General features: G+C 39.6%; 1 protein-coding gene across 3 annotated transcripts in view; it reads right to left on the minus strand.

Moving 5' to 3' along the window:
- Positions 1 to 13606: 13606 nt before the first annotated feature.
- Sphkap (SPHK1 interactor, AKAP domain containing) overlaps positions 13607 to 25169 on the minus strand; it is a 140504-nt gene continuing 128941 nt past the window's right edge. For 2 of the 3 annotated variants that reach the window (XM_032901484.1, XM_032901483.1), the window contains 4 exons: positions 24253 to 24339; positions 22119 to 22171; positions 21845 to 22029; positions 13607 to 15462 (listed from right to left, as the gene is read on the minus strand). In XM_032901484.1, the coding sequence (XP_032757375.1) occupies positions 15319 to 15462; positions 21845 to 22029; positions 22119 to 22171; positions 24253 to 24339 (469 nt within the window). In that variant the 3' untranslated portion in view covers positions 13607 to 15318. The remainder of the gene's footprint in view (positions 15463 to 21844; positions 22030 to 22118; positions 22172 to 24252; positions 24340 to 25169) is intronic. The other variant, XM_032901485.1, reaches the window with a different exon arrangement.

Genomic DNA, 25169 nt, shown 5'->3' on the forward strand with positions numbered 1-25169 from the left:
CTTTGTGTTTCATAATTAAACATCATGGTTCCATAAGAGCTAGAAAGTTTGCATGTACAGAAAGAATCACTGTAACTCCTAACATTTAAGAGTGTTGAATCTGAGCCGAGGTGTTTGTTGACATTAGTTGGTGTTTTGTGGTATGATGGTTTGCCCAGTGAAAAATGTAAATATTATGTGTTCTGAAGCACAGCTGCAGTGACAGGAATTCACATGATGCAATGGGCATGAGCTTTTTATTTTTAATTTTGTTACAATTCAGGAATATCTTACTATAGCCAGTCTTTTGGTGACTCCTGTGTTCAGCTATGCCACCCATAGAGGGTTGCCACTCACAGTCGAAGAAGTTGAGCTGTAGTCTACTGAGTGATGGGATTATTGATATACACCATCAACCTTGACTAAGGTTATCGTTATTAAGTGCTGTACACACTGTGGCTTTCAGAAGCTAAACAAATGACTCAGAGTAGAGCAAAAACAATTACAGGGGTCTGATCCAGGGCCACACTCATGTTCTGCAAGTACCGAGTACCTCCAATATAGTAAAAGGAATATAAAACCCCATTGAATCCTAACTCAACCAGAGAGCTGTACCTAAGCGACAAGTAGTTGAAGAATATGAATAAGAATATGAAAGGAAAATCTTAAAAGTCTGTGATGAACAATAAAGGCTCTTGCTATTGTGATATATAATTAACCCCTAAAATCTCTGGCAAGAAGCAACTTTGTTATATTAGGCATTCTGTGTTTTGTGGTAGAGATGGTATGTTAGGCAGGGTTCTCTAGAGAAATAGAACCTATAGAATGGTATTCTCATCTATATGTCTATCTATCTATCTATCTATCTATCTATCTATCTATCTATCTATCTGGCACTACATATATACACAAACATACATGTTTTGTCCCAAACATAACAACTAACATGCATGTTTATTTCCCATAACATACCAACATACTAACTACAGTAGTTGTTCAGTCCTTGAGGGTGAACATCTCAGCTGGTTTTGAGTGTATTCTATAATCTCAAAGAAGTAGGTTCTAGTGCCAGTGAAGGAATGGACTTGCTAGCAAGAGTGAGAGCAAGCTGGCAAAGAGAGAGCAAGCTTCCTTTATCCATGTCCTTTCTATAGGCTTCCAGCAGAAGGGCTCAACTTAAAGATGGACCTTCCTACCTCAAAAGATCTGGATTAAAAGTGTATCATCCCACCTCAAAGATCCCAATTACAAATTGGTCTTCTCATTTCAAATGATTTAATTAAGAAAAAAATTCCCCCACAGGTGTGCCTAGCCATTTGAGTTTTAGTTAATTCCGGACATAGTCAAATGGACAGCCAAGAATAGCCATTGGAGGTGGTTTATCTCTGCCTGATGATGTCGTCGTTGGAGTGGAAGACCTGAATATCAGGCTTACTGGGTTTGTCAGCAGAAATATGTACACACATTCTCTCCAGCATCGTCATTTCAGGCTCTCATGGTTTGAATATTGAATTCCCTTATGGTCAGTTCTCAAGAGCATCAGGAAGCAAATGTGTGACAGTCAATGGCTAAGCCTTAGAAGTCAATTCAGCATGACATGTACAAAATACTTTGTGTCAAGTCAACCCAGCCCAGATGCAAGCCCAGAGACACAGACACTGGTCAAAGTATCAAAAAAAAAATCTGTGAGCATTGAAAACAGCACCTTATCAAAGCTAAGGAAACCTGTGTGTAAACTAAGGATTGCTGTTCTTAGAGACATGAACTACTGCGGCGATTCAGTCATGTTTGTATGGTGTGTTGTGATACTGATGTTTTGATTTATTTGTTTATTTCTTGGTTAGGTATCTATTCTAATAGACATTCATGGGGTCACAGTTACTAAAGAAGAGATGTCAGGCTTATGTCATTTTACCTCCGAGAAACCCAGCAAACCTTCTAGGTGAAGTAATTAATCAGCCCTTGAATGGTTTGACTCCAGGATTAACCAAGCTACTTAAAAAGAGTAGCAGACTGACCTTGTCAATGTTCAGGAAGAAATCCATTTCAATTTTTTGAAATTCCACAGAGCAGTATGTAATACCACACATACTTAGTGGGAAATTGAAAGTATTTTTGTTCATTCTGACCAATGGACTTATTTAGTTCACAGCAGTTTATTAAACCCTCTCTAGGCTCTGTCATACTCTCTTAGCCATGCAAACAGAATGAAATGGTTTGCTGCAACTGAGTCTCATGCCTGAGAAGGAGGCTGAGAAGGCACTACTTTTTCCACTAAGTAAGCAAATAAAAAGACATAAACTAGGAGCCATTGGGATGGGACAAATAGGAGCTAGAAGTGCCACATTCAAGTGTGTATGGTAGAAGAACTCATAGGACAGGGAGAGAGGGAGCTGCTTGTGTACAGCTTTGCAGCCCCATCTAAAGATGCTGGGAGGAATTGCCAAGGCTGGAACGATTCTGTATGAAACCACAGGAACTAGGTTATAACTTCATCACACCAAACGTTGATTAATTATTCCACTCTGAGGACTCCTCTTGGATAACAGGGAGACTTTTATGTTCATGGAGCTGAGAAAGAGAGAGAGAGAGAGAGAGAGAGAGAGAGAGAGAGAGAGAGAGAGAGAGAGAGCGAGAGCGAGAGCTAGAGAAATATAATCAGAGTACACTGGTAGAAGGATTATGCAAAAGTTGCCTTCTTAAAATTCTTATTGTTCCCCCAAATCCTTTTCTTTTTTAATGTTCTAGCCCCACACTTTTTTTTTTCTTCCATGGCTTATTTATCCCAGGAAAAAGAGAGCTCAGCTTTCTCAGGTAGAACTGAGTATCCCCAATTATAAGCTTTCTTCATGGGCCTCTGAATTTGTCCTTTGAAAAGTTTCCTTGAGAATCACTTGTCAAAAATACTCTCAGCACAGTTGAAAACTAGGTTTATAAATATTTCCGCCAGTTTTAATGCTGTCACTTTATACTTAAATATCATTTTCAGGCAGGCACCATTTAAGGATGGCATTTCAAAAATAGCATCAAGTGTTCCGAGATGACATTGGCCCTCTATCTCAAGATAGCCCCTTGCTGCTTATAAGGTGTATGGTTCAGTGTGAAATGTCCCCTCGCAGACTGATCTGTTGGTCCACTTGGTTTTCAAATTGTGACGCTATGTGGGGAGGGGATGAAGCTTCTGGATCTGTGGCTACCCATAAGGCATTGTGTGAGATAGGCCTGGAAGTATATCCAGATGGCAGGACAAAGACATAGACACTGGACAGCTGAAGAAGTATCAAGAAAATCTGTGACTCTTAAAAAGAAAAAAAAAACACCTTCTCAAAACTAGAAAAAAATGTACTGTTGCCACTATTGGCTACTTCTGTGGCTCTGCCTTCGGTCCCCACCATAATAGATGGATATCTTCTGAAATTATAAGCCAAAATTAATATTTTCTCCATTAAGTTGTTATTTATTTAGTGATAGAACGTAGAAAACTGGACACAGAAAACATGTTTGTCTATTGACTATTTAATGAAGGAAGATTGAAGAACCTTTCCAAAAGGATTAACGAAGGTTTGGAATGGTTAATGACTTTCCCAAAGACACATAGAAGGTCAGTGACAAGAAGATAAAGATATACTCTCCCATTCTAAATACAGTCTTCCTTCAGCCAAGCTCCTTCACCCTTTTCTACCATCAACTAGACCAGTGGCTCTCAACCTTCCTGATGCTGTGACCCTTTGACACAGCTCCCCATGTGGTGGTGACTCCCAACCATAAAATTATTTTGTTGCTACTTCCAGATTGTAATTTTGCTACTGTTACGAATTGGAATGTAAATATCTCATATGTAGGATACCTGATAAGTAACTCCACAGACTGAGGACCACCGAACTAGAGAGGTCTTTACAGAAACTCACTTATCTCAGTATCATGGAATCACATCATATTTTAAGTTATTCCAGATAACTGGCTTGGTGACGGTAGTCTGGCCTGTCCTTGAAATACTGGGACAATGGATAAGAATAACATCTAGCCTTCCTTTGTGGTAAGTTTTACTCAAATACTATTTTTTTGAAAGAATAACTTTTTAAAAATTCTTAATAAGATTGATACACAGGACAAACCAAAAATCACACAAACGCATACAGAATACATTGGTTGGAAAGACCTTAGGTCTCCATTTTATTCAAGGCCTTCCATGTTTTGGCTCCAGCTACTTCCACATCCTAGGCCTGCTCATTCTCCCATGCTCCATGCCCAAACTCTCTCTCTTTTCCAGTCCTCAGACCACAGCTTGTACCCTCCCTCTTGCCTGGAATTACTTTGCCTATAGCTCTTAAATATACATCTTATATCCAACCTGAACTTACAGCGACAGTACAGATGAAACTTGAGTGTCACTAGGACCCAGCTGACTCCAAGTGTCCCAAATCCATCTCAGTATGTGACAATTGTCACACTGATGGAACTTCAAGGTTTCTGTGGTTTTTCATGACATGCCGATGTCTCCTCTTTGAATTAAGCTTCTCTTTTAGGTTGTAGAAGTTAAGGCCAGCACTGGTCAGCAGACAAGATGGGTCTTAACTAGTTGCAAGCAATTGACACATTAGAAAGTATTCAAGTAATTATTCTGATCAAATCATACCATTCTCCACAAAGATTAAATATTTTTCTCTTCTTACATGAAGTGAAGGTATCCATTGTTTACATCTTTCCTGACATTAAATATTGTCTGTCTAACATGTTGATATTTGCTATTGATTTTATGATTTATGCTCCAATTTGCACTTAGAAGTTCTTTATATGTTTCTTTCACAAACAAAACAAAGGAAAGCAAAATATAGTTCTTCCTACCTAGTCCTCTTGATTATAGGGGCTTTTATCTAACCTGGTTCTTTTGTAAAATATTTTATTCTTTATTGAAAATATTCTTTGGGTATGTTTTTATTTGTTTATAATGCTTAGTTTATGAAATTCATATTTATTTAGTTTGTTTATTTGTTTTGAGACAGGGTTTCTCTGTGTGTAGCCTTGACTTCCTTGACTACCCTGGAATTCACTCTGTAGATCACATTGGTTTCAAACTGACAGAGATTCACCTGTTTCTGTCTCCTGAATGCTGAGATTAAAGGTGTGTACTACTACCACCTGGCTATGAATTATTTGTCTGTCTGTCTGTCTGTCTGTCTGCCTGCCTGCCTGCCTATCTATCTATCTATCTATCTATCTATCTATCTATCTATCTATCTATCTATCTATCTATCTATCTATCTTCTGTTGTATAAATTAAAATACTGTTTTTGGCTAAAATAACTATATGATTTATATTACTTAATGAAATATTTATATTACCAAGCTACTTGACTCTATGCCTTCTTTATCAATTTTCATAAGGAAGGAGAACACAGAGAAAGAGAGAGAAAGTATGTGTGAAAGAAGATCCACAAGTGTGTGTGTGTGTGTGTGAGAGAGAGAGAGAGAGGAGAGAGAGAGAGAGAGAGAGAGAGAGAGAGAGAGAGAGAGAGAGAGAGAGAGAGAGAGAGAGAGAGAGAGAGAGAGAGAGAGAGAGAGAGAGAGAGAGAGAGAGAGAGAGAGAGAGAGAGAGAGAGAGAGAGAGAGAGAGAGAGAGAGAGAGAGAGAGAGAGAGAGAGAGAGAGAGAGAGAGAGAATGATCACTTTAATATGGATCCTTCCCTTCAGATTGACCATAGATACCAGTTCGCACTTGGACAAAATACATTTTATTTTTAGTCGTATGTATGAGCCTGTGCCTGTGTGTGGGTAGGCACATGCAAGTGAGAAGCCAGAGGTGTCAGAACCCTTGGAGCTGGAGTTATAGAGGATTGTGAGACACTTAAAATGGGTGCTGGAATTTGAATTCAGGGTCTGAGGGAAGAACACTATGTGATTGTAAGCACTGTGACATGTTTCCAGCCTAACCAAATATTTTGGTAAGGATATAATGAGCCCTGATGATTTGGTGCAGTCTGTGCTCATCTCACATTGATAGAGGAGGTGGATTTCTATTAATAATACCAGGAAAGGCAAAGGAGACGGGATTCTCAGTATGGGAGCCACCATATGTGCTAGTCATACGCTTTTACCTTGGCAATGACCCATGTGGCCTTGGGTAATGAGGACCAATTTCCTTTGTGTTGCTTTGTGCCAAAGATCCTCCTCATTACTCACAGTTACTATTTCTGGACAGATTGGCCTCAGTCAAGCTTTATTTCCAGCATGTCACTGGTGACCAGCAGATCTGCGTACTGCTCTCATTTCCTTAGTCCTACCTTGTATTCATTGGCCCGCCATAGAGAAGGTTTCCCTCATCCCAGATTCCATGAGTCAACCTTGATAAATGGTGCTTTGACAATGACCTGCTGCTAAGCCCCAACTCCTCCTCACTGCCTCTGTGGGGTCAAGCTCTAAAACCGGATGTAAACTCATCTACCTGTGTGTTTATGGCTGGTCATTGTCCTCAACCTGAGAGTTTGGCTGGTACAAACTTCCTCTGTGGGATCATATGGTTCTTCTTTGCTGCTTCCTGTTTTATTTTGAACAGATGCTTTGCACAACATGTTTAGGAAAGTTTAACATAACTATTTCAAGTTAAAATCACACACTATTTAAAAGTACTTCTAAAAATCCTAATAGAGAATCTAAACCCATTTTCTTTGTTATAGTTGTAGTTTATTAGTGCCTCAAAGGTTTGGAAAATATCATGGCCCATTGCTTTCTCAGATTGAGGACACCATTACTTGTATTTCTAAGTAGTGATGGCCTGGAGGTAGCTTATTCAAGTGATAGATGAGTGTAGTCTCTTTCCACGAGGGTGTTGTCTCTCACACAGCATTTGATAGTAACCAGCCCCAGCTTCCCAACCCACCTGCTCTTGGTAGGTACCAATCACTTTCATCCATTTTCCTGTTTTCTTATGTTGAGAGAAACATAGGTGCCATCCATCCCCTCAGAAAAACCAACCTCATAGTAGATAGTTGCTATATGTACTGTTGTCTTTTCCTGTCAGCTATACTCCCATGAGGTTTTTATCCCTCAGTTGGTGACAAATTAAAGTCCTATAGCAGTAGCTGAGAGTAGAGGTTCCAGTGTTCACCCCTGAGGATGAACCCTGCTCAGCTTGTTTGTGCCTGTGTTTTTAAGATGACTGCTGACACCTTTTGTCTTCCAGTTTCTCCAGTAACTATGTGATGCTAAGAGTACCTGCTTCAGAGGGCACTCTTGACATTAAATAGACCAGTACAAGAAAAATATTTCAAACACTGCCTGGAACCTTACCTAGACTAATGTCTCAAATGCTTGTTAGCTTTTGTTTCTATCTCCTTGCTGAATTCCCCTGTACTTCGAAATCTCCATTTCTCTACCAACCAAATTAGGTTTCTAATCTCTTCCCACATTCAAATGAACTATGGGGACCTGCAAAAGGAGGGCAAAGGAGGAAATTATTGTTGAAAGGTTGGCTAATCAGGCTTAAGGGCCTTCTTGGGAAAGCTGGCCTGCATTCCAAAGTCTCCAGCACTGGACCACACCAGATTCCTGCCAGATGTTCATTAGCAGATGAACAGATTTCTCTTCCAGAGAGCTTCCAACCTCCACCAAGTCAGGAAACCGTGTTTTCTTTTTCCAGAATGAGCCCATTTATACTTATAGGTTATCTAATCACCAGTCGGGGGCTCACAACAACTGTAGCATTGCCCTCGACATTTTGAAAGAAGGGATACCCTTGACTCAGGCAACGGTGTGTTCTTATGTCAACAACCCTTGTGCTCCTGTGGAGGTATGAGCCAGTCTGGAAAATGTCATGAGCGGGAGTGGGGTGGGGTGTGGATTTTAGTAGTGGTTACAACCATTTTGTTTTTCCAGATTCTGGATGAAGGAAAAGCAAATTAATATGGCTTGATGGAGGTATCGAAGCCAGGACCTCATCCCTGAGCAGCTGAGGAGAACTACAACCTGAGGCTACACAGGGAATTCATTAAGGGCATATTTAATGATCTAAACACTGTGTTTCTTCTGGATGCACACTTTTTTCATTTTAAAAGTAGCTATAGTTTTAAAAGTATTTTTTGATCAGGTGTTTTTGGCAGGTGGTGGCTACAGAGGGAGGGTGTGTAAGTTTCTTGCATCATGACCCATGGTAGCTTGCCTATGTGCAGTGGACAGCCCTTGCCCATGTGTATAAGGGCAGTGCTAACTGAACTTTGTGTATTATAGAAGCAGAGAAAATGAGAAGAGGAGGAAGTAGACAAAGATGACAAGAAGTAGGTAGGAAGATGTGAAGAAAGGCTCCAGGAGAAGTCGGGAGAAGTCACGTGGGTATGATCTCCCTATGTTGTAGTCATGTACGACATTACCAGAGAGAAGGGAAAATAAATTAAACTTTAAAAATATAAATAATAAATGTTGCACATAGGAAAGTAGCATATGTGCTGAGCAGGTCATTTCTCTTTCTTTTCTTTTCCCTCCCTCCCTCCCTCCCTCCCTCTTTCCCACTTTTCTTCTCTTTTTTCCATCTCCCTCATCTACCTATAACCTTCCTTCTTTCCCACATCCTTTCCTTACCTTCCTTCCTCAATGGGGACATGCTCTATAGAAAATTTCTTTAAAAGTATATATATATATTTTTAAAGTTTTATTCTTTTTTTTGTTGAGGATTTCATACATCCATGAGTAGTGTAGATGGGGGTGATGGAAATTCGAATGCATTATTGACAGGTATGAAATTGTCAAAGAACTGAAAGCCCGCCCCCCATCTGCTTTTTTAAAGTCCCACCATGCTGAAGCCACTATGCTGCTCCATTCTGAGGGTAACCCACTCCAGCCTCTTTCTGTGGAGTTTGCTTAGCTTAGCTTTCTAACTACATTTCTGCCTCTTCCCTAAATAATCTTCCATTGCTTTGCTAAGTAAATTTCTGCTCCGATAGTAAAAAATAAATTATAGTTACATAGATTAATAATTACATAAATTATGGTTACATATATTGCATACATTATATATGTTACATATATAGTACATATATTAGTTCAAAATTTGATCTCTAGTGTCTTGCCTCAGGCACTTATAACACAAAGAACCACAGTTCCAATCTCCAGTCATCATAGGAAAATCGGTCCTGTTCCAGAGATACCAGACCACCCAGACCCTCTGACATTCCCTGTGTCTTCCTCAGCCACGGATGTGAAATGTAAAATGCTTCTTTGGAAGTGGCCTCACAGGTCTCATTGCCTATGTACTTATTCTTTCTATTAACAAAACTAATTTTCAGAAACAATTAATAGTGGCCTGGATCTCCTACACAGCTGAGACCCCAAACAAGTGCTTTTTATAATATCTTCCAGATTCAAATAAGACCCTGCTGCCAAAAATGAAGGAACAAGGAAATAGCCAAATAGTAGGGCTTTTTTTTTTTTTTGACATTTCTGTGGATTTCACAAAAGGTCAGCATGTGGTCTGCTTCCTTTATTACTAAAAATATGGCCAGGTCAAAAATAATTGGCCTGTTATTTGACATAGATGTCAAACTTACCCTTCATAAATGTCACAGATGGGCCCAGCAAAGGGCTTGGAACAGTTAAAACTAAAGAAAAGTCTGGTTTTGCTTACCCTCAAAATGGTGACTCAATTTGTTTTCTTCTGTGGGAGGGGAGTCTCATTGCCAGTCATTTGAGGGCCACATACTGCCATGTGACAAATGACAAGAGATAGCTATGTCATATATATATATAGAATTTGTGTCAGGTGTTCAGCTCAAGGACATCATCATCCACCCTCAAACAGTCTTTGCCCCTGGGATGTGTGTGCTAAGAGCATCACAGTCTGTTTAGCTTTTACACATGGCACATTTTGAGTCAGAAACAGAGCAAAAGTATGTGATAATAAATTGGGTGGAATTCACCAAAGGAGTGGGAATCTTTCAATTGAAAAGAAAAGAGTTAACTTTCGATGAAGGATGAAGGACATTCTTGGAGAACAATAAGCACCCCCCTTTCCTATGAAGGATCAGTGAAGGCTGAAAAGAGTGAATGGCAGGTGTAGACTTTAAGGGTTTTTTTTTTTATGGTATAGATGAGAGAGTACTTATGTTGTTGCATTGACATTTTGTTTATTTGTGCAGAACTTGGTTACACTTTAGTGACTTCTCCTACTTCATTCATTTCATTCAAGTCTATCTGTCTTCAACTGGCCTCTGAATCCTGACAGCAATGCAGATGACTAACATTTAAAGCCATCCCAATATAATTACAACGTTCTCTATGCTGTGTTATCTAATGCTTTGGGTCAAACATTCTCATGTGATTTAAACCAAAATCCAGAGTCTATAGACTATTCACTTACCTGAAAAACAAAATAATTTCATTAGATGACATAAATGGCATTTTACATCAACTGGCAGATCTTTAGTCACCCAAGAAGAACCTCAAAAACAAAGTCGTATTACTAGAATTCATGATCAAATATTATCAGCTGCTGTCATAGTTAATCTTGATTTACTTGATGGTTTTAGAGTCTCTGGAGAAGCCAACACCTGGGCATGTCTTTGAAAGAGTTTCTAGATTAGACTGACTCATGTGAGAGGACCCATGCTCCATGTGTATGGTACCATTCCATGTGTCCATTAGCTTTTCCAGTCCAACTTGACATCAGCTATGGAGATAGCTTTGTATAAAGGAATAAGAATAAGGTATCTTAGATGAATGGAATAAAGTCCTTGCCTCAATGAAATTGCAATCAAAGATGGAGGTACATGTATTCCTCGGCCATGCTAGATAGCAGATGACAGTAAGTGCCTCTTCAGGGAGACTGAACTCAGACTGCAATCTGCCCCCACCCATCCCCCAGAAATCTTAGTTATAGAATTGGTTCTTGTCTGACTCCGACAGCCAACTACCACACCTATAGGATGTTCTGCCTGCTCGAGGGTACAAGGGTTTCTTCTTTTTGTTTTTGGATACCTAACATATAGGGTACATATGGTTCTAGTTTACCAGATAATTTATGGCATTAACATGATTTATTGTCATTTATTGGTCTGGAGGGATGCTGCCTTGAGAAAAGATACAGTCAGTTACTTTGGTGCAACATGTTTATTTGGCTGAAGCTCAATAAAAAGACCTAGATACTGAGGCATGGGTGAGTGTATTCCCCTGGTTGACATATTTTGTACGTGCTGTTACGTAGTCTATATATCACTGCCGAAGAGTGAAGAGCATCCTATGCAGATGTCCTGGAAGGGGTCACCTGAAAGTTGACACTATATTATCCTTAACTTGGTCCTATAGGTCTTTTTTCTTTCCTGGCCTGAATTTTCTACCCATTTGCTGCAGTAAATTGTAACTGCGAACATACAGTTTCTGAGTTCTTTAGTCATTACAGCACTGTGGGCCTGGAGATTGGATGTAGGACCTCCAGTGTCGTGTTATATAAGGAATGTCAGATATTAGGGCAGTGGGGAATCCCTTTACTCACAACCAAAACATTCTTTAATAGTATTATCCTATGTAAGTGTTAACTCAGTAACTGGCCTCACATAAATTCACATGTTATTTCTCTTCCATTCATACCAGATTTTACATCTTCTTTGGTATGAAAGGACTATATTTGGATAGAAATCTTCTTAAATATGCCTCTGATTTCAAATCCTGGCTTTAAGTCTTGTGGGTCTTTAGCTCACCACAATAGTATTAAATTCCATCAAATTCCTTCTGCTTCCAACAGCACGTTAAGACGGTCATTTGTGATCTTACTTTTTCTCTGAGTGGACTCTTTTTAATCCTTAGAAGTTCTTACTCCCTTCTTTCTTTAAGTGGCTTCTCTCAAACCTAAAATCTAAGCTCATATGGTTTCCCCTTAGAGTGGTCCAGTATCTCACCAGGCAGTAATAAATACTTCCTGCCTACGGATCTCTCACATTTTAATCTACAGAGAATTAAATAACAGCAAACATTGCATTGCTTTATGAAATTGATGTTTATTTCTCCTGTGCTCTGTGAGTTTCTAGGTGTGATTTAGTCTTTTGTTCTAGCTACCTAGCACTAAGAGGACATTTATTAGATGAGTTAACATGCTTTTACTCTATGGAAGAAAGACGTCAGATATTGGAAATTGTCAAAGATAATGGTTTCATTAGTAACATTTGTTTAGTCATTGATACCAACAATATGATCTTTGCCTGAGCCTTGTGATGTTAGACGAGAGGCATGACCAGAAATATCCTCCTAAATATTTGTGTTCTTGGTTGAATGTAGTACCAGAAACCATCCTTCTCCATACGACACAAATAAAGTTCATAGGTGCCCCTCCCTCTGCTTGTATACCTTCAACAAGACCAGAGAGAAAACCTCCTAATTTGTATTCTTTCTATCCTAAATGATTAGCCACTGATCAACTGGAATAACATGGTTCTTATTCAAGTTTGTTAAGCTTGGGCCCCTACACTTTGACCTGGCTTTCTCCTTACAATTGTGTGATAGAATAAAGCATTGTTTTGATCTACTATCTGGTCATGAGGCTTTGGTTTGAGTGTCATACTTTCTAGCCTGTTTATCTCTCTTTATTAAGAACTGCCTTCAGCTTGACTGTGGGGAAAACTTGGTAGAATCCTTCACTGTTAAATTAGTTACTCATTCCCCAATAGTCCTTTCAGGTAATGTCTCCACGAGGCAGTGACAAGAGTTTTGTTTTCGTTTCATGACATCCTCTGTCTGCCTGGGGAATTTTCCATGCCCTAACCATGTTCATAGCTCTGTTTTATGAATTAACGGCTTACAACCTTGACTGCTTAATTTGCATAAAAGCGTGGATACATTTCCTATGACTTTGATAAGTTCATCTCATTTACTCATGGACACAGACTCTGTGTTGGTTTTATGTTTCTTCCTCTGGTTTTTCATGAAGGCTGCCTTCATGGACTCTGGGTAGTGAATGCCTGCTTTTCTGTTCCTTAGACTGAACGCTTCAGATCATCCTTCATTACTTATTTGGGCTTAGGTCCTATGCCTTCACTTTGTTACCCTCATTGGTCCTCCAGCAGCCTTGCCTTTATTCCCTGAGAATCATCTGGCAATGTTGGGAGACATTCTTGATTGCTGCAGTCAGGAAGAGGCAATTATCAATCTCAACCCAGAGAGGTCAAGATGCAGCTAAAAACCCTATAATTTCTAAGACAATACCCCACAGCAAAACAATTATCTTGTTACAAATGTGAACAGTGCCAAGGTTAAGAACCAATGGTTTACAGTGAGCCTTCCCTGTGCTAACAGACTGTCTTGAACATTTACTTAATCAAAAATTGAAATCAGGACAGCAAATCTTATCATACTGGCACACCTATCTTCAGCTACTTACAATAGGACTCCTTTCTTTTTTCCCTTCTTTCTTTCTTTCTTTCTTTCTTTCTTTCTTTCTTTCTTTCCTTCCTTCCTTCCTTCCTTTCTTTCTTTCTTCCTTCCTTCCTTTCTTTCTTTCTTTCTTTCTTCCTTCCTTCCTTCCTTCCTTTCTTTCTTTCTTTCTTTCTTTCTTTCTTTCTTTCTTTCTTTCTTTCTTTCTTTTCATTCTTTTTTAGATAAAGTTCTTAAAGCCATAATAGGTTCTAGAGTCTAGAAGAAAATATGGAATAACAACCTTGCAGCAGAAATTTATTGATTAGTTTGTAACATTAGGTACAACACATGTTTACATCCAGTATTTGTGCTTTGGAGGATAAGTAAACATTGATTGGAGCACAAGAGTTTACACACAATATCTGGGATTGTTAAAACAATAAGAATCTCTTTCCCATGTATTAGCACAAAGAAGCACAAACAGTTCAGTTGGAGATGATGAGTAGATTTCAGAGCCTGGTTAATTTGTCAGATTGAACACACACCTAAATGGGGACCATCTGCACGATGAATTGTCCAATGAGGTCTGAAAAAGATTTCTGTCATGGGGCAAGGAGGTTATGGCTTGCCAGGAAGATTTCTTATACTTCTAGGATGTGGTTGATAGGCCAGCAAGGTTGACAATGATGGCGTGGGGTCTGGTTCACATTTAAAGTTATTCTATAAGCTTTAAAAATAGAGTAAATGCATAGAATTTCAGAAGATACATACTAAACATCTTTCTGATTGAGAAAATAAAAGCAAATGTAGCATAGTGAGTTGAAAGGGAAAGAAGACTTTTAGTGTCATATAGATACACTGAATTTTATAGAGTGCATCTCTGCTATAAATTAAAAATATGTGTTAAAGGCTTCTATTTCTCTAATTTAGTGGCAATACCAGCCATCTGCACTCCTAGCTGGCTTTTTCAAACATAAGGCCAGTACCCTGAATCCAGCATTATAAATATCTTTGGAGAAACATGTCCATTATACAGATGTCAACACACTCATGGTACAATTACCCACCATCGGCTCATGACACTCTAAAAGTTAAGACAATAATCTCTTCATAGTTTATGAAGCTCTAAAACAACTCAATATATTATTTAGTTTAGATAGTTTTTTCACAATTTACAATAAAACAAATGTTTTTCTCATATAATTCAATACACAAGCACATTTTTTTCCTCTCAAAAGGCTATTATTTATTTTACTGTTTATTTTTAAAAGCTTGCCTTTAGGCAAGACTCCCATAATAATTTTTCTCAAGTAATAAATGAGTGATGGAAAAAGGCAACCTTGAGCACCCCTTTCCCAACTGAATGACATTAGTTTTTGGAGGAGCTTAGGAACATTTGGGAAGGGGTGCAATATTTATTGGCCTCTGCAGATAAATAAAATCACCTCACATGAACTTTGAGTACACTGTCACATGTGTGCTAGTATCTATTGATACTGGTTTGAGAGTGGAAATCTTTCACAAAAGGGCTTGGAAGCTTTTATTCTAAGTATTTCCTTAGGTGGACAACCCCTATACCCATTAAACAAAGTGCAATGAAAGTGTTAGCATAATTTATAGAATCTCTGTAACCCGATGACTTTGTTTCTATTGATTCATATTGCTGGAGACATTATAGCTCACTCTCTATTGGGACATACATGTAGGTATAGCATTCCTGGAGTCTGTGCTTGTTACAAACTTTCCTATTCGGGCCACACTGAAGTATCTCTCTTTGACACCATTCTCATATAAGCCCTTTTGGACACGCCCATGATGATATTGATTAGTACAGACCTATATTTCACATTCTCTCAGATTCACTCCTTGTACACGGGTACTGGAGCAGATTTTTAAATAGTTCTGCTAATGGGATGCTGTGTATTGAGAAAAGTTCAGAGCATTTAGCGCAAACCACTGTAACCTAAAGCTGGGACAGAGGAAGGAAATTCTTTGAGGGGTATGCCTGACTTATCCTAGTTCCAGGAGCCAGTCAAAGAGACTTGGAGTTCCCTCTTTCTGCTCTGCATGCATTTTGCAGTACTGGACAACGGCGTGAAATATATCTCCCACCTTCCAGGACTTCTGATGAACAAGCTTCACAACATCTAGAAACTGAAATAAGACACAGAGTTAGGACTCCCATATCATAGTATCCTTACCAGCATCTGTCCAAACAACCCTTCCAAAGACTGTCTGTAGATCGGAGTCTATACTTTAAGCATCTTTATTCTCAGGGGACATGGTCAAAGACAGCGTGTTTTTCTTTTTAGACCTTTCAGATAATAAATTCCTTCCATTTTGCAGTTATGTCCTCTAGACAATTGTCCTTAGAGGACAATTCCTCTAAGAGGCAATCTCTTAGGTAGCTAATGTTTTTTTTTTCCAGGTTCACATTTAAAATCTGGGTTCAACTTTTTGTACCAGAATTGCAAAACCATTTCTTATTGGATGTGCATATTAGGGGAAATAAATTGAGTACTAAATTTCTGGGTAGGTAGAGTCACCTAATGCTTTCACAGACAATACTGATAGACACCTCTCCCTCCCCATGCTAAGGTTAAGCATCCAGATGTTTCTTTATAGAAATAGTTAAGGGAAAGCGATGGCTTGTCTTAGATATGTCAGATAGTGTAGGTACCAGTTTTTGTTGGGCATACTGGAAAATTCTAGACTACAAGTGAATGATGGGCTTAGAAGATTGGGAAATCCATATATGATATTCTATTTCTGAAACCACATTGAAGTCCAGTGTGACAACCTGTCAAGTCCCTTACTCAGATGCTTTTGTGGATAAGGAAGTAATACTTAAGATCTGGAAACAATAGTTAGTACTTTGGTACGTGGCAATGCTCCTTTAAATTCTGTTTTGGTGTCCAGATTGCAGAGAAGAATTTTCTATTTGGAACATTAGTTGAGGCAATAGCCTAGGAATATGGTAGCATCTTATGATAAAGAAAGTGTTATTTATTAAAACCACTAAGAACATAGTTTGGGTATGTTTTTAAGACTGGTTTCCTGTATCAATTCCCTTCATGTTGGTAGAGTCTAAATAAAGCAATTGTCTAGCCTGAACAATGAAACACTGTAAATATCTGGAAACATAAATATTAAAGAGTTTGAGGTTCTGTAAAGGAAGGCAGATGTCCATTCTATTATGGCGAGCAATCTCCCCAGAGTAGGGCACCATCTAAGCCCTGGTTTTCTGTCCTTTGCCTTCAATAAAGAGTCAGTGAATATTTGCTAAATGAAATAAAGGAGAGGAGGCCAAACAGGGTCAAATATATTGTAATTTCTCAAGAAATATAGGTAAACATCTAATATCATTGAAAGATAAATCCACTACTAAAAGTATTCTTCAGTGTTAGGTAGCATGTTTGCACACATATAATTAAAAACAAACATGCGTACATGTATGATGGTTGTTTAATAATTCTCTACTGAAATGAAATGTCATAAAGATGGTTCTAGGCCGCAGGTCTTGGAGTAGGAAATGGCAGCAGCAAGTTTCTAAATAGAAGATGGTTCCAGGTAATGTCTCCCATTACAGGGTGACTGACAGCAGGCATATACACTTATAAGGAAAGATATCTATGACCTCATCTTACTATTCATGACAGCAGCAATGGAAGCCCAGCTTGTGTACCTCTACATGTCTTTGTTGTACTTTTGGAGAAATCACTGGTTGTCTGGGATGACTCTCCATCTTGTCTAGTTTCATCTCATCCTGATTCTGACACTTCAGGGGCAGATGTGAACCTTTCATGGAAAGGCTTTGCTTATAATACAAATGCCCCAAAGAATGAATGGTCCCAGGCAGCTGGTTTATGGAGACAGCTAAGGATGGTTTGTGAAATATTACTTATACATAAACTCAGGTCAGGTTTGGGATGGAACAAGGGTAGAAACAGGAGACTTTAGAGTATTAATGACAATGTGAATAGAGGGGCTGGAGGAGGCTATGACATCTGATTAATTCAGTTAATCGACCATTCTTAGCTCTTACTGGAAATCTGAAGAATAGACAGATATCTATAGCCTGGATATTAAGCTTCTTTGAAATCACTGAGGGATGCTCATAGGCCAAGACTTCTCACACAAGATTTCCCTGACAAGTCACAGATGACCTTTTGCCAAAATCTTCTATTAATGGTACATCTTTTTTCTTCACTTATCTTGTGAAGGTCAAGTCAATGGAAAGTGTACCTACACTGAATTTGCTGTAGTTTCTTTCCTTAAACCCTAGCTTACTCTGCCATCACCTTACCACTTCTGTCTCTGAGGCACTGCTTGGGGGAAAACTCCGAAGAAGAACCTATATTTCAGCTTCCTTCCATCTACAGGGGCCTTTGGAAAGGACATTTCAGAGTGGTAAGGACCAAGAATGCCAATGAATGACCCAAAGTGCTTAAAGTGCCCTGGGGTTAGACCACTCGACTAGTAGTTTATGGGATGGCCACTGGCTAGCATATATCTGCTGATTCCTAAGGTCAGTCTGTTATCCCATTAGACTACCTTGTTGTTGTTATTGTTTCGCTTTTCTTTCTGACACAGGCTCATCTTACAGAGCTCTGACCATCCTAGAATTTGCTATGTAGGCCAGGATGATTTCAAAATAATGGCCACCCTATTGCTGGAAGGTGGAAACCTTCCAGATACTGGGATCATAGAAATGTGGCAGCATGCCTCACAGAGGCAGCTTTAACAAAGGATCCAACCCCACTAAATGCAGCAGCTGTACTGGTTTAATTACTTGGATCCTGAAACCTTGAGGCAGGTGTGAAGTTGATGCATGTGATGGCCTTGTGTTTCCTTCATAAAAATTATTGAAATTGAAATAAAGTTGTGCGTAGACAGAAAGGGAATTTCTACCTCAGTGTTACAGCCTCTCCTCCATGTGGCACTCAGGATTCTGTGGTGTGCACAGCATTCTAGGTAAGTGCTCTCCCATGAACCCCTTTTTCAGTTTTGTATTCTGAGCCAAGGGCTTACTAAATTGCTCAAGGTCACCATAAAGTCTACTACCCAGGCTGAAGTTGAATTTTCAGTTCTCTTGCCTCACTCAACCTCCCTAGAAGCTGAGATTTCTAAGATTTACCAGGTCACCGGGACCAGTTGGTTTTGTTGTTGTTGTCATGCTGTTTTTAGGGCTACAGTCTACTAGCAATTGACCCTAGAGCTTTCATTAAGCCTGCTTGATTTATGGTCATAATCAGCTTTAGTATGTTGGGGATTTGGGTTTTTAGGTTGCTTTCCTAACAAAGGAACAACGACAGAAAACCATTTCTGTATCGACATTTCACAGTCAACAGTAATTGAATTATTTTTCTGTAGACAACAATAGATTTTAGACTTTTTAAAAGCAAAAGTTGTGTTTTAGGAAACTTACAAGAATCTGTATTCTGTGACACTTTATCACAAGCCCATTCATCTGATGAAGAAAGCCTCATTAGCTGTTGGACCTTTGGATTCCCAGATGCACTTTGTGGATTTGCTTGTTTACAATTTATAGTACAATTAGGGAATTGCAGCAAGCTGTGTGTGTGTGTGTGTGTGTGTGTGTGTGTGTGCGCGCGCGCGCGCGTGTGTGTGTCTGATTCATTCAGTGCATACTTCAGAAAGCTGTTACCAACTTTTGTTCCAAGGCAGAAATTAAACTTCATTAATCAGAGTGAGGGGGTCCCTACTTTGTCTCTGAAATTATGGTTTATAAAACCCTGATTCCAAACTTGGGCTGGATTCTAGAGTTCTTGACCTTCACAAGGACCTAGTGCTTGGGTCTTAATTTCAGTGGAGAGTCTGAACTGTTAAAGGTCTAGGTTTGGAAGGCTTTCTGGGGTGATTCTAGTATTCCCCAATTTGAGATTTCTGGTGAAAGGATTAATGTAATGGGAGTTTTTGAGTGGATGGAAGGAACTTAAAGATCTGAGTTGTGAATGTGTCTTCCGGGTGATTCTGTTTCCATGGCTGTGGTTCAGACACTAACATTCTAGATGCATCTTAATTTCTTTATTCGGAATCAACTCCGTCCTATCTCAGTGTAGTTATTTATAAATGGTACCCTCTTGGTGTGTTCTAGAGACAATTAGTGCTTCGTTTCTGAACCAATATGCAAGTTCTGAGGTGGTGGGAACTTTCGTCCCCCTGGAACTTGGACCTTAGAACAGTACCAGCATGGAGAGGGTCCTCTAGGAATGTTTGATGGGTGTTTTGAATGATATCGCAGGGCATGTAGTCTTCTAATGCATAAATAAAATACAGATGTAGGGGACGCTGGGGAGTGAAGGCACAGTGGGTCATTAGACAACTGACAGTGTACTAGGTGTGTGGGTTCCTGTTGCTTTGCCTTTTCTGTGCCTCATTTTTGCAGACTTTAAGTGCCAAGTTTTTTCGTGAAGACCTGTGAAAGATGCTGGTGTTCATGCCCCCCCCCTTTTCACTAAGTGGGAAGGTCAGTAAACTGAGACCACCATAAATAGATTTATATTAGCTAAATTAACTGCTGAGAAAATGAAATCAGCATTCCTAGAAAGAAAGATTTAGGGTTTTGCGGCTGAGATGTAATTCTGTTATTAGAATGTTCACTCAACATGCATGAAGCCTGGGGTTCAGTTCCCAGAAAGACCCAAGCTGGCACATGACTCTAATACCAGCACAAGGGAGGCTGAGGCAGGAAGGTCAGACGTTCAAGGTTGGTCCTGGAGGGATGGACCAGCAGCTAAGTGCACATACTGCTCTTGTAGAAGATCCAAGTGCTGTTCCTAGCATCCATATTGGGCAGCCCACAATAGCCTGTGTTTGTAAACAAACAGGAAACAAACTGATGTAGGGTATTCGTATATGGGTGTGCTTGATGCTGAATGACAGTGGGGGGATAGGAGTTTCTGAACTTAGGGTTTCTTTTCTCTGAGAAGATGAGGAGCTAATGAAATGTTGCTGATTCCTCACACTATCTCTACTGCTCCATCTATAGTCATAAAACTCAGTCATAGACAACCAAAGGTGATACCCATTTATATCAAGGCCCTTGTATGCAGAGAGCCTTCATTAACTCAGAACAAAACCTGGATATCTTAGTCCTTAAGATTGCCTCATTTATATTTAAGTCCCATGGGTTGATTGTCAGGAATATATGCAAGATCATCCCATGTTTTTTTCCTGATAGCAGGAGTGAATCCCCTGTCTTCTTGAAACATTGTTATTTACAAAGACAAACATTCACTTTAAGGCTGAGAAGCTGGTAGATGTAATCAAATACCTAGTGAAGATGTGGTTTACAGATTAAAGCATCAATAAAAGGTTCCCTACTCTTGCAAAAATGGAGAATTTATTAGACTTAAATGAATGGAAATGATTTCTTTAAAGTTATAGATTAAATTAAAATGTTTCATTAACATACCACCTGAAAATGCCCTGGGGGATGCTTTTATCAGCAAGGCACACAGAATCAAAACCAACCCTTTATGTGAACCTCAGAACACTGTCTTCCTGACAACATTCTTGCTTCCATCCGGTGGGACAAGTGTAGTCCCATGCATGAGACAGTCCATGCATGAGACAGGCTAGACGTGGAGAAATTGAAGGGAGTGTTTATCAAGCAGGGAGCCCTGCATCACTTTGACAACAAAGGAAGGACAGTTAGGACACCTGGATTGGGTGTATTTGAACATAAAAAGAAGAACAAAATGCTGGTTGAAGAGAGGCAGAAGTGGGAGAAGGGGTGGGGATGATCTCTCCAGCAGCCGGTCTGACTGGCTGGGGTTACAGAGTGGGAGAGAAGGGGTGGGGAATGATCTCTCCAGCAGACAATCTGGTTGGCTGGGGGGTTACATTAACTTCGAAACTGTTCTAATTTTCCAATATATGGGCAAGAAGACAAGGGCTTTATCTCAGGATGCTGGATTTTTGCACTGAACATAAGAGTGCAATTGCACATTAACTCCCCCCCCCAAAAAAAAACAAAAACAAAAACAAAACAAAACTAAAGATTGCAACCCTCATGATACTTAACTAAGAAAGACACTTCCGGAGCTGAGGACCAAACCCAGGGCCTCGCCTACTAGGTCAGTGCTCTACCACTGAGCTAAATCCCCAACTCTGATACTTTAAAATAATGAATTACTCAAGAGTGTTTTGCAGCAAAAACAGGGTTTAGGGATAATACAAAAGTACTTTTAGGAACATTGAAAAACCTACGACTATCTCCTCAGTTCCTTTTGTCTTTATCAGCAACTTTGTAAGAAGCTGGAGGTTAATGAAGCACTGTTGTGAATATACAATCGTAACTTGGGTCTTGAAAGTATTCCCAAGATTTTCATTTTGGTTTTCTGTTTTTGTTTGTTTGTTTGTTTTTGTTTTTGTTTTGTTTTTGGTTGAGAGAAATCGAGATGAAACCCTTCAAGCTCATGTGGATTGCATAGGCATTCACTGGATTTCCAGCCAAGATTTAAAAAAAGCACAGAACTGTGTTCTCTGACCCAGACACCGGACACGGTACCTTTTCAATTCTGCTTTCCTGAGATTTCTTAAAGTAGATGGTTGGGATGCCCAGCTCGGAGGCAGCTATCCACTGCAGAGTGGCTCGCAGCTCAGCATCAGGACACTCTGGCTCCAGGTCAAAGTTGATCACCAGTAGGCTCCTCTGGGGGCTGGCTGCTCTCCCTGGCAGTCCAGAGGCACGTTCTGAACAGACACAACCACAACCTTACTCTGCTTTTCAAAGGGACACCCCGGGGGCAATTGTGTGTCAAAAGGATGGGAACATGGCTTACCCTTTACGCTTTCTGATTGTTCTTTAAGAATCTCCTTTTCTTCTACTAATTCACTTGGGGAGAAAACAACAGTATATGGTTGGTAAGGCTTCGGAAGAGTAAGTTGTAATGCACGATGAGGTGATGGGTGTTGCCGAGCTACAAACATCTGGAACTCATTCTTACGGTTTCACAGAACGGATTAGATCCAGGTGAGCATTGCCCAGGACGTTTGGGTCTGCAATTAGTGTTCCCCACCACCAAGGAGAGTTCCCATGTGTCTTGAATGGCATTAGTTAGGAAAGTCAGTGGGGAAGAGTACATCTTTCCTTTCTTTTTCAACTCACTTCACATGAACCTCCACGGGGCTGAAGAGTTAAAGAGAGCTTTGAAGTAACTAGTTATAATTTGCAGAGTTATCCTCCCCAGGCTTTTACCTGCCTCTTAATGGACTATCTTTTCTCATTTTATCACAATGTGTTTCTCTGTGCAGTGGCAACAAGGCACATTGGAGTTTTAAAGTAGGAAGATACATTTACATGCCGATTGTTCTGTGAGCTGGAATAGAGACAATCAACAAACTGTGAAGCTTAAACATTATAACAGTAATAGAAATTTTATTCTTTTCCATTATTTTTATTTGGTAGAGTAGCCTGGAGATTGCTCATAACCCAACTGAACCACTCCTTAGTCGTGGCTATGTTTAATATTGGAGGTTTTCAGTTGCTGTTTTTTTTTCTGTTTTGTTTTTTGTTTGTTTGTTTTTTGTATGATGTGGACTTATTATAGAGTTCTGTCATGGGAAGACCCAGTACAAACTTCTGAAATCAGGCCATGTAGCTCAGTAGCTAGAAAGAAGTGACCATCATGGGAAGCCTGCACATGTCCTATACTTTTCTAGTCTCTAGAAATTTATAATGGGGCTTTCCAAGGTGTGTCTTTTAGTGATAGAAGATCATCTTATCTTCTCGGTTGCTGCTAAGATCTGGCTAATGCATTCCATTGTATGGGGGAATTCTATTTCATTTGTGAGGTAAGTCTCATTCGAGAGAAAGACTATAACCATTTTCCCACTCATATCTAATTATTTGCAATGTCAATCTTCTAAGGGTCTCTTCTTGATCTCTCTGCAAGTAGCACAAATGACCTAGGGATGGTGGGCGCAGTTTCTGGTATTATTTAATGAAGGGATGCTGAGCGGGGATACAGGTGCTCTTGGCTTTCCCTCAGTTCAAGTTTTTCTTGAGGTCCCAATTTTATATTACAGAGAAAGATGCAGAAAGTGCTAAGTTAATGTTTCCCAAGGGAGAAAATTAATCTATCACAAAATATTTTTTGTTGAATTGGCTTTTGGCCCCCCCTGAACAGATCATGTATGAATTCATGCTTACTTGAACATGTTACTTCACACTTATCCAGTGGTGAAATAAAATCAATGGATCTGTAGTTAGCCAGAGGGAAATACATTAGGAATCATCATTAGATTCAATATGGCTTTATTTGTTCAGAATACCCAAATTATATTCTAAGTCATCAGTTGATTGTCTAGGATAATCGTGAATTCTAGAAACAGTCATGACTTCAGGTTGTCCCTTTACCCCCATTTGTGTTGTTTTATGTAGCGTATCTCTAAGTGCTTGTTTTTTCTTTCGGTCTCTGAGAAGACCTCATATCAAGAGTGCAGTTACAGCCTGGGGGTGAAGGACATCTCTCTCATGACAACCCTTGACATTAGATACATTCCACATTGGTAACCCCAATGTCTACAAGCCAAGAAAAAGCCACTTATATCCAATTTTACTGAAATGACTATAACAAAAGTTAGTTTTTGAATAGTCTTCTGAGGGAGGCATGGTACAATTTAGATGGATTTTTTTTTCTGGTTGTTTCTGTAAATCAAAAGTAGGTAAGTGGACATATACTTCTAATTATATGGGTAAGTTTTATCTGCAATGACTACTGTGTAAGCGACAGGTTTGAAACCGAGAAAGCAGGCAGTAATGGGTTGGAGCTTTAGTCCTCCACTCCAGTGACATGGAACCACAGTGGCACAGACATAATGAGTTGGTGGCTAGGCACGACCTTCATGATCACGATGGATTGCCAGATGGAATTGGAGCGGTGCTGTCAGTCACTGAGTCATGTGGCTACTTACTTAATCATGGGAGAAGACGGTATGCTTTCCTGATAAATGTCCAGGTCCATAATGCCAAGACTGCTAGTGCCACTAGTGTTGCCATTGCTGACAAAGCAAAAGTTTACATATTAATAATGCCTGTCTCCATGCTTGGCCGCACTGCCGGCTCTCACGTTCCACTGTGGGGAGAGCGCCTTTGTTGCTCCCTGGGACATGATTGGTTTGTGCCTGACCTTCTGCATTGGTACTGATGCTTGGCCAAACTAAAGGAGGACACAAGGTAGAAACCCACTGTGCTTATGACGGTAATACTGATGCTGATTTATAATGTGCGAAGTGGTGTCATACGCAGTGGGTCCTACATAATTGGTAATAATCAACATTTCTCTTTAGGTCTTTATTCTGGCTAGAGAGAGAGGGTATGTATGATGAAGACTCCTTGTCATTCAACATACTTACAGAGTTGAATATACTTGTATCTTGAAGGAAACCAGAGACCCATGGTCTCCCTTTGTTATAGGGAACATTTTTCTTAGACATATTCTGTAAGTTTATACAGAATATAAATATATTCTATAAGAATATACATTTGGCTTCTTGTTTTCCTTGAGCACTATAGAGTTTCCACATACAAAGATGGGGAAGGTTTTGTTTTTTCAACCTTAGAGAAGGAACAACATGTGACTCCATGTGTCTCATAGAGAATGAATATTGTGTAATATCATTATTGCAAGGTGTATAATCAACATATGGTCTGCTTATGAGCATGGGCTATGCTCTCTAAAACATAGTCCTCCTATGGCTGGTTTTAGACTCTGAACTTGCAAAATAGAACCTAGCTAATTCTTACCACACTCACCGAGGAGTCTCCTAACACATTCTGTACTTTCCAACAATCTCTCTCCCAAGCAAGGCTTTACAATAGTGACTGCTGG

The sequence above is a fragment of the Rattus rattus genome, chromosome 4, assembly GCF_011064425.1.
Source record: "Rattus rattus isolate New Zealand chromosome 4, Rrattus_CSIRO_v1, whole genome shotgun sequence".
In the NCBI taxonomy this organism is placed as follows: Eukaryota; Metazoa; Chordata; class Mammalia; order Rodentia; family Muridae; genus Rattus; species Rattus rattus.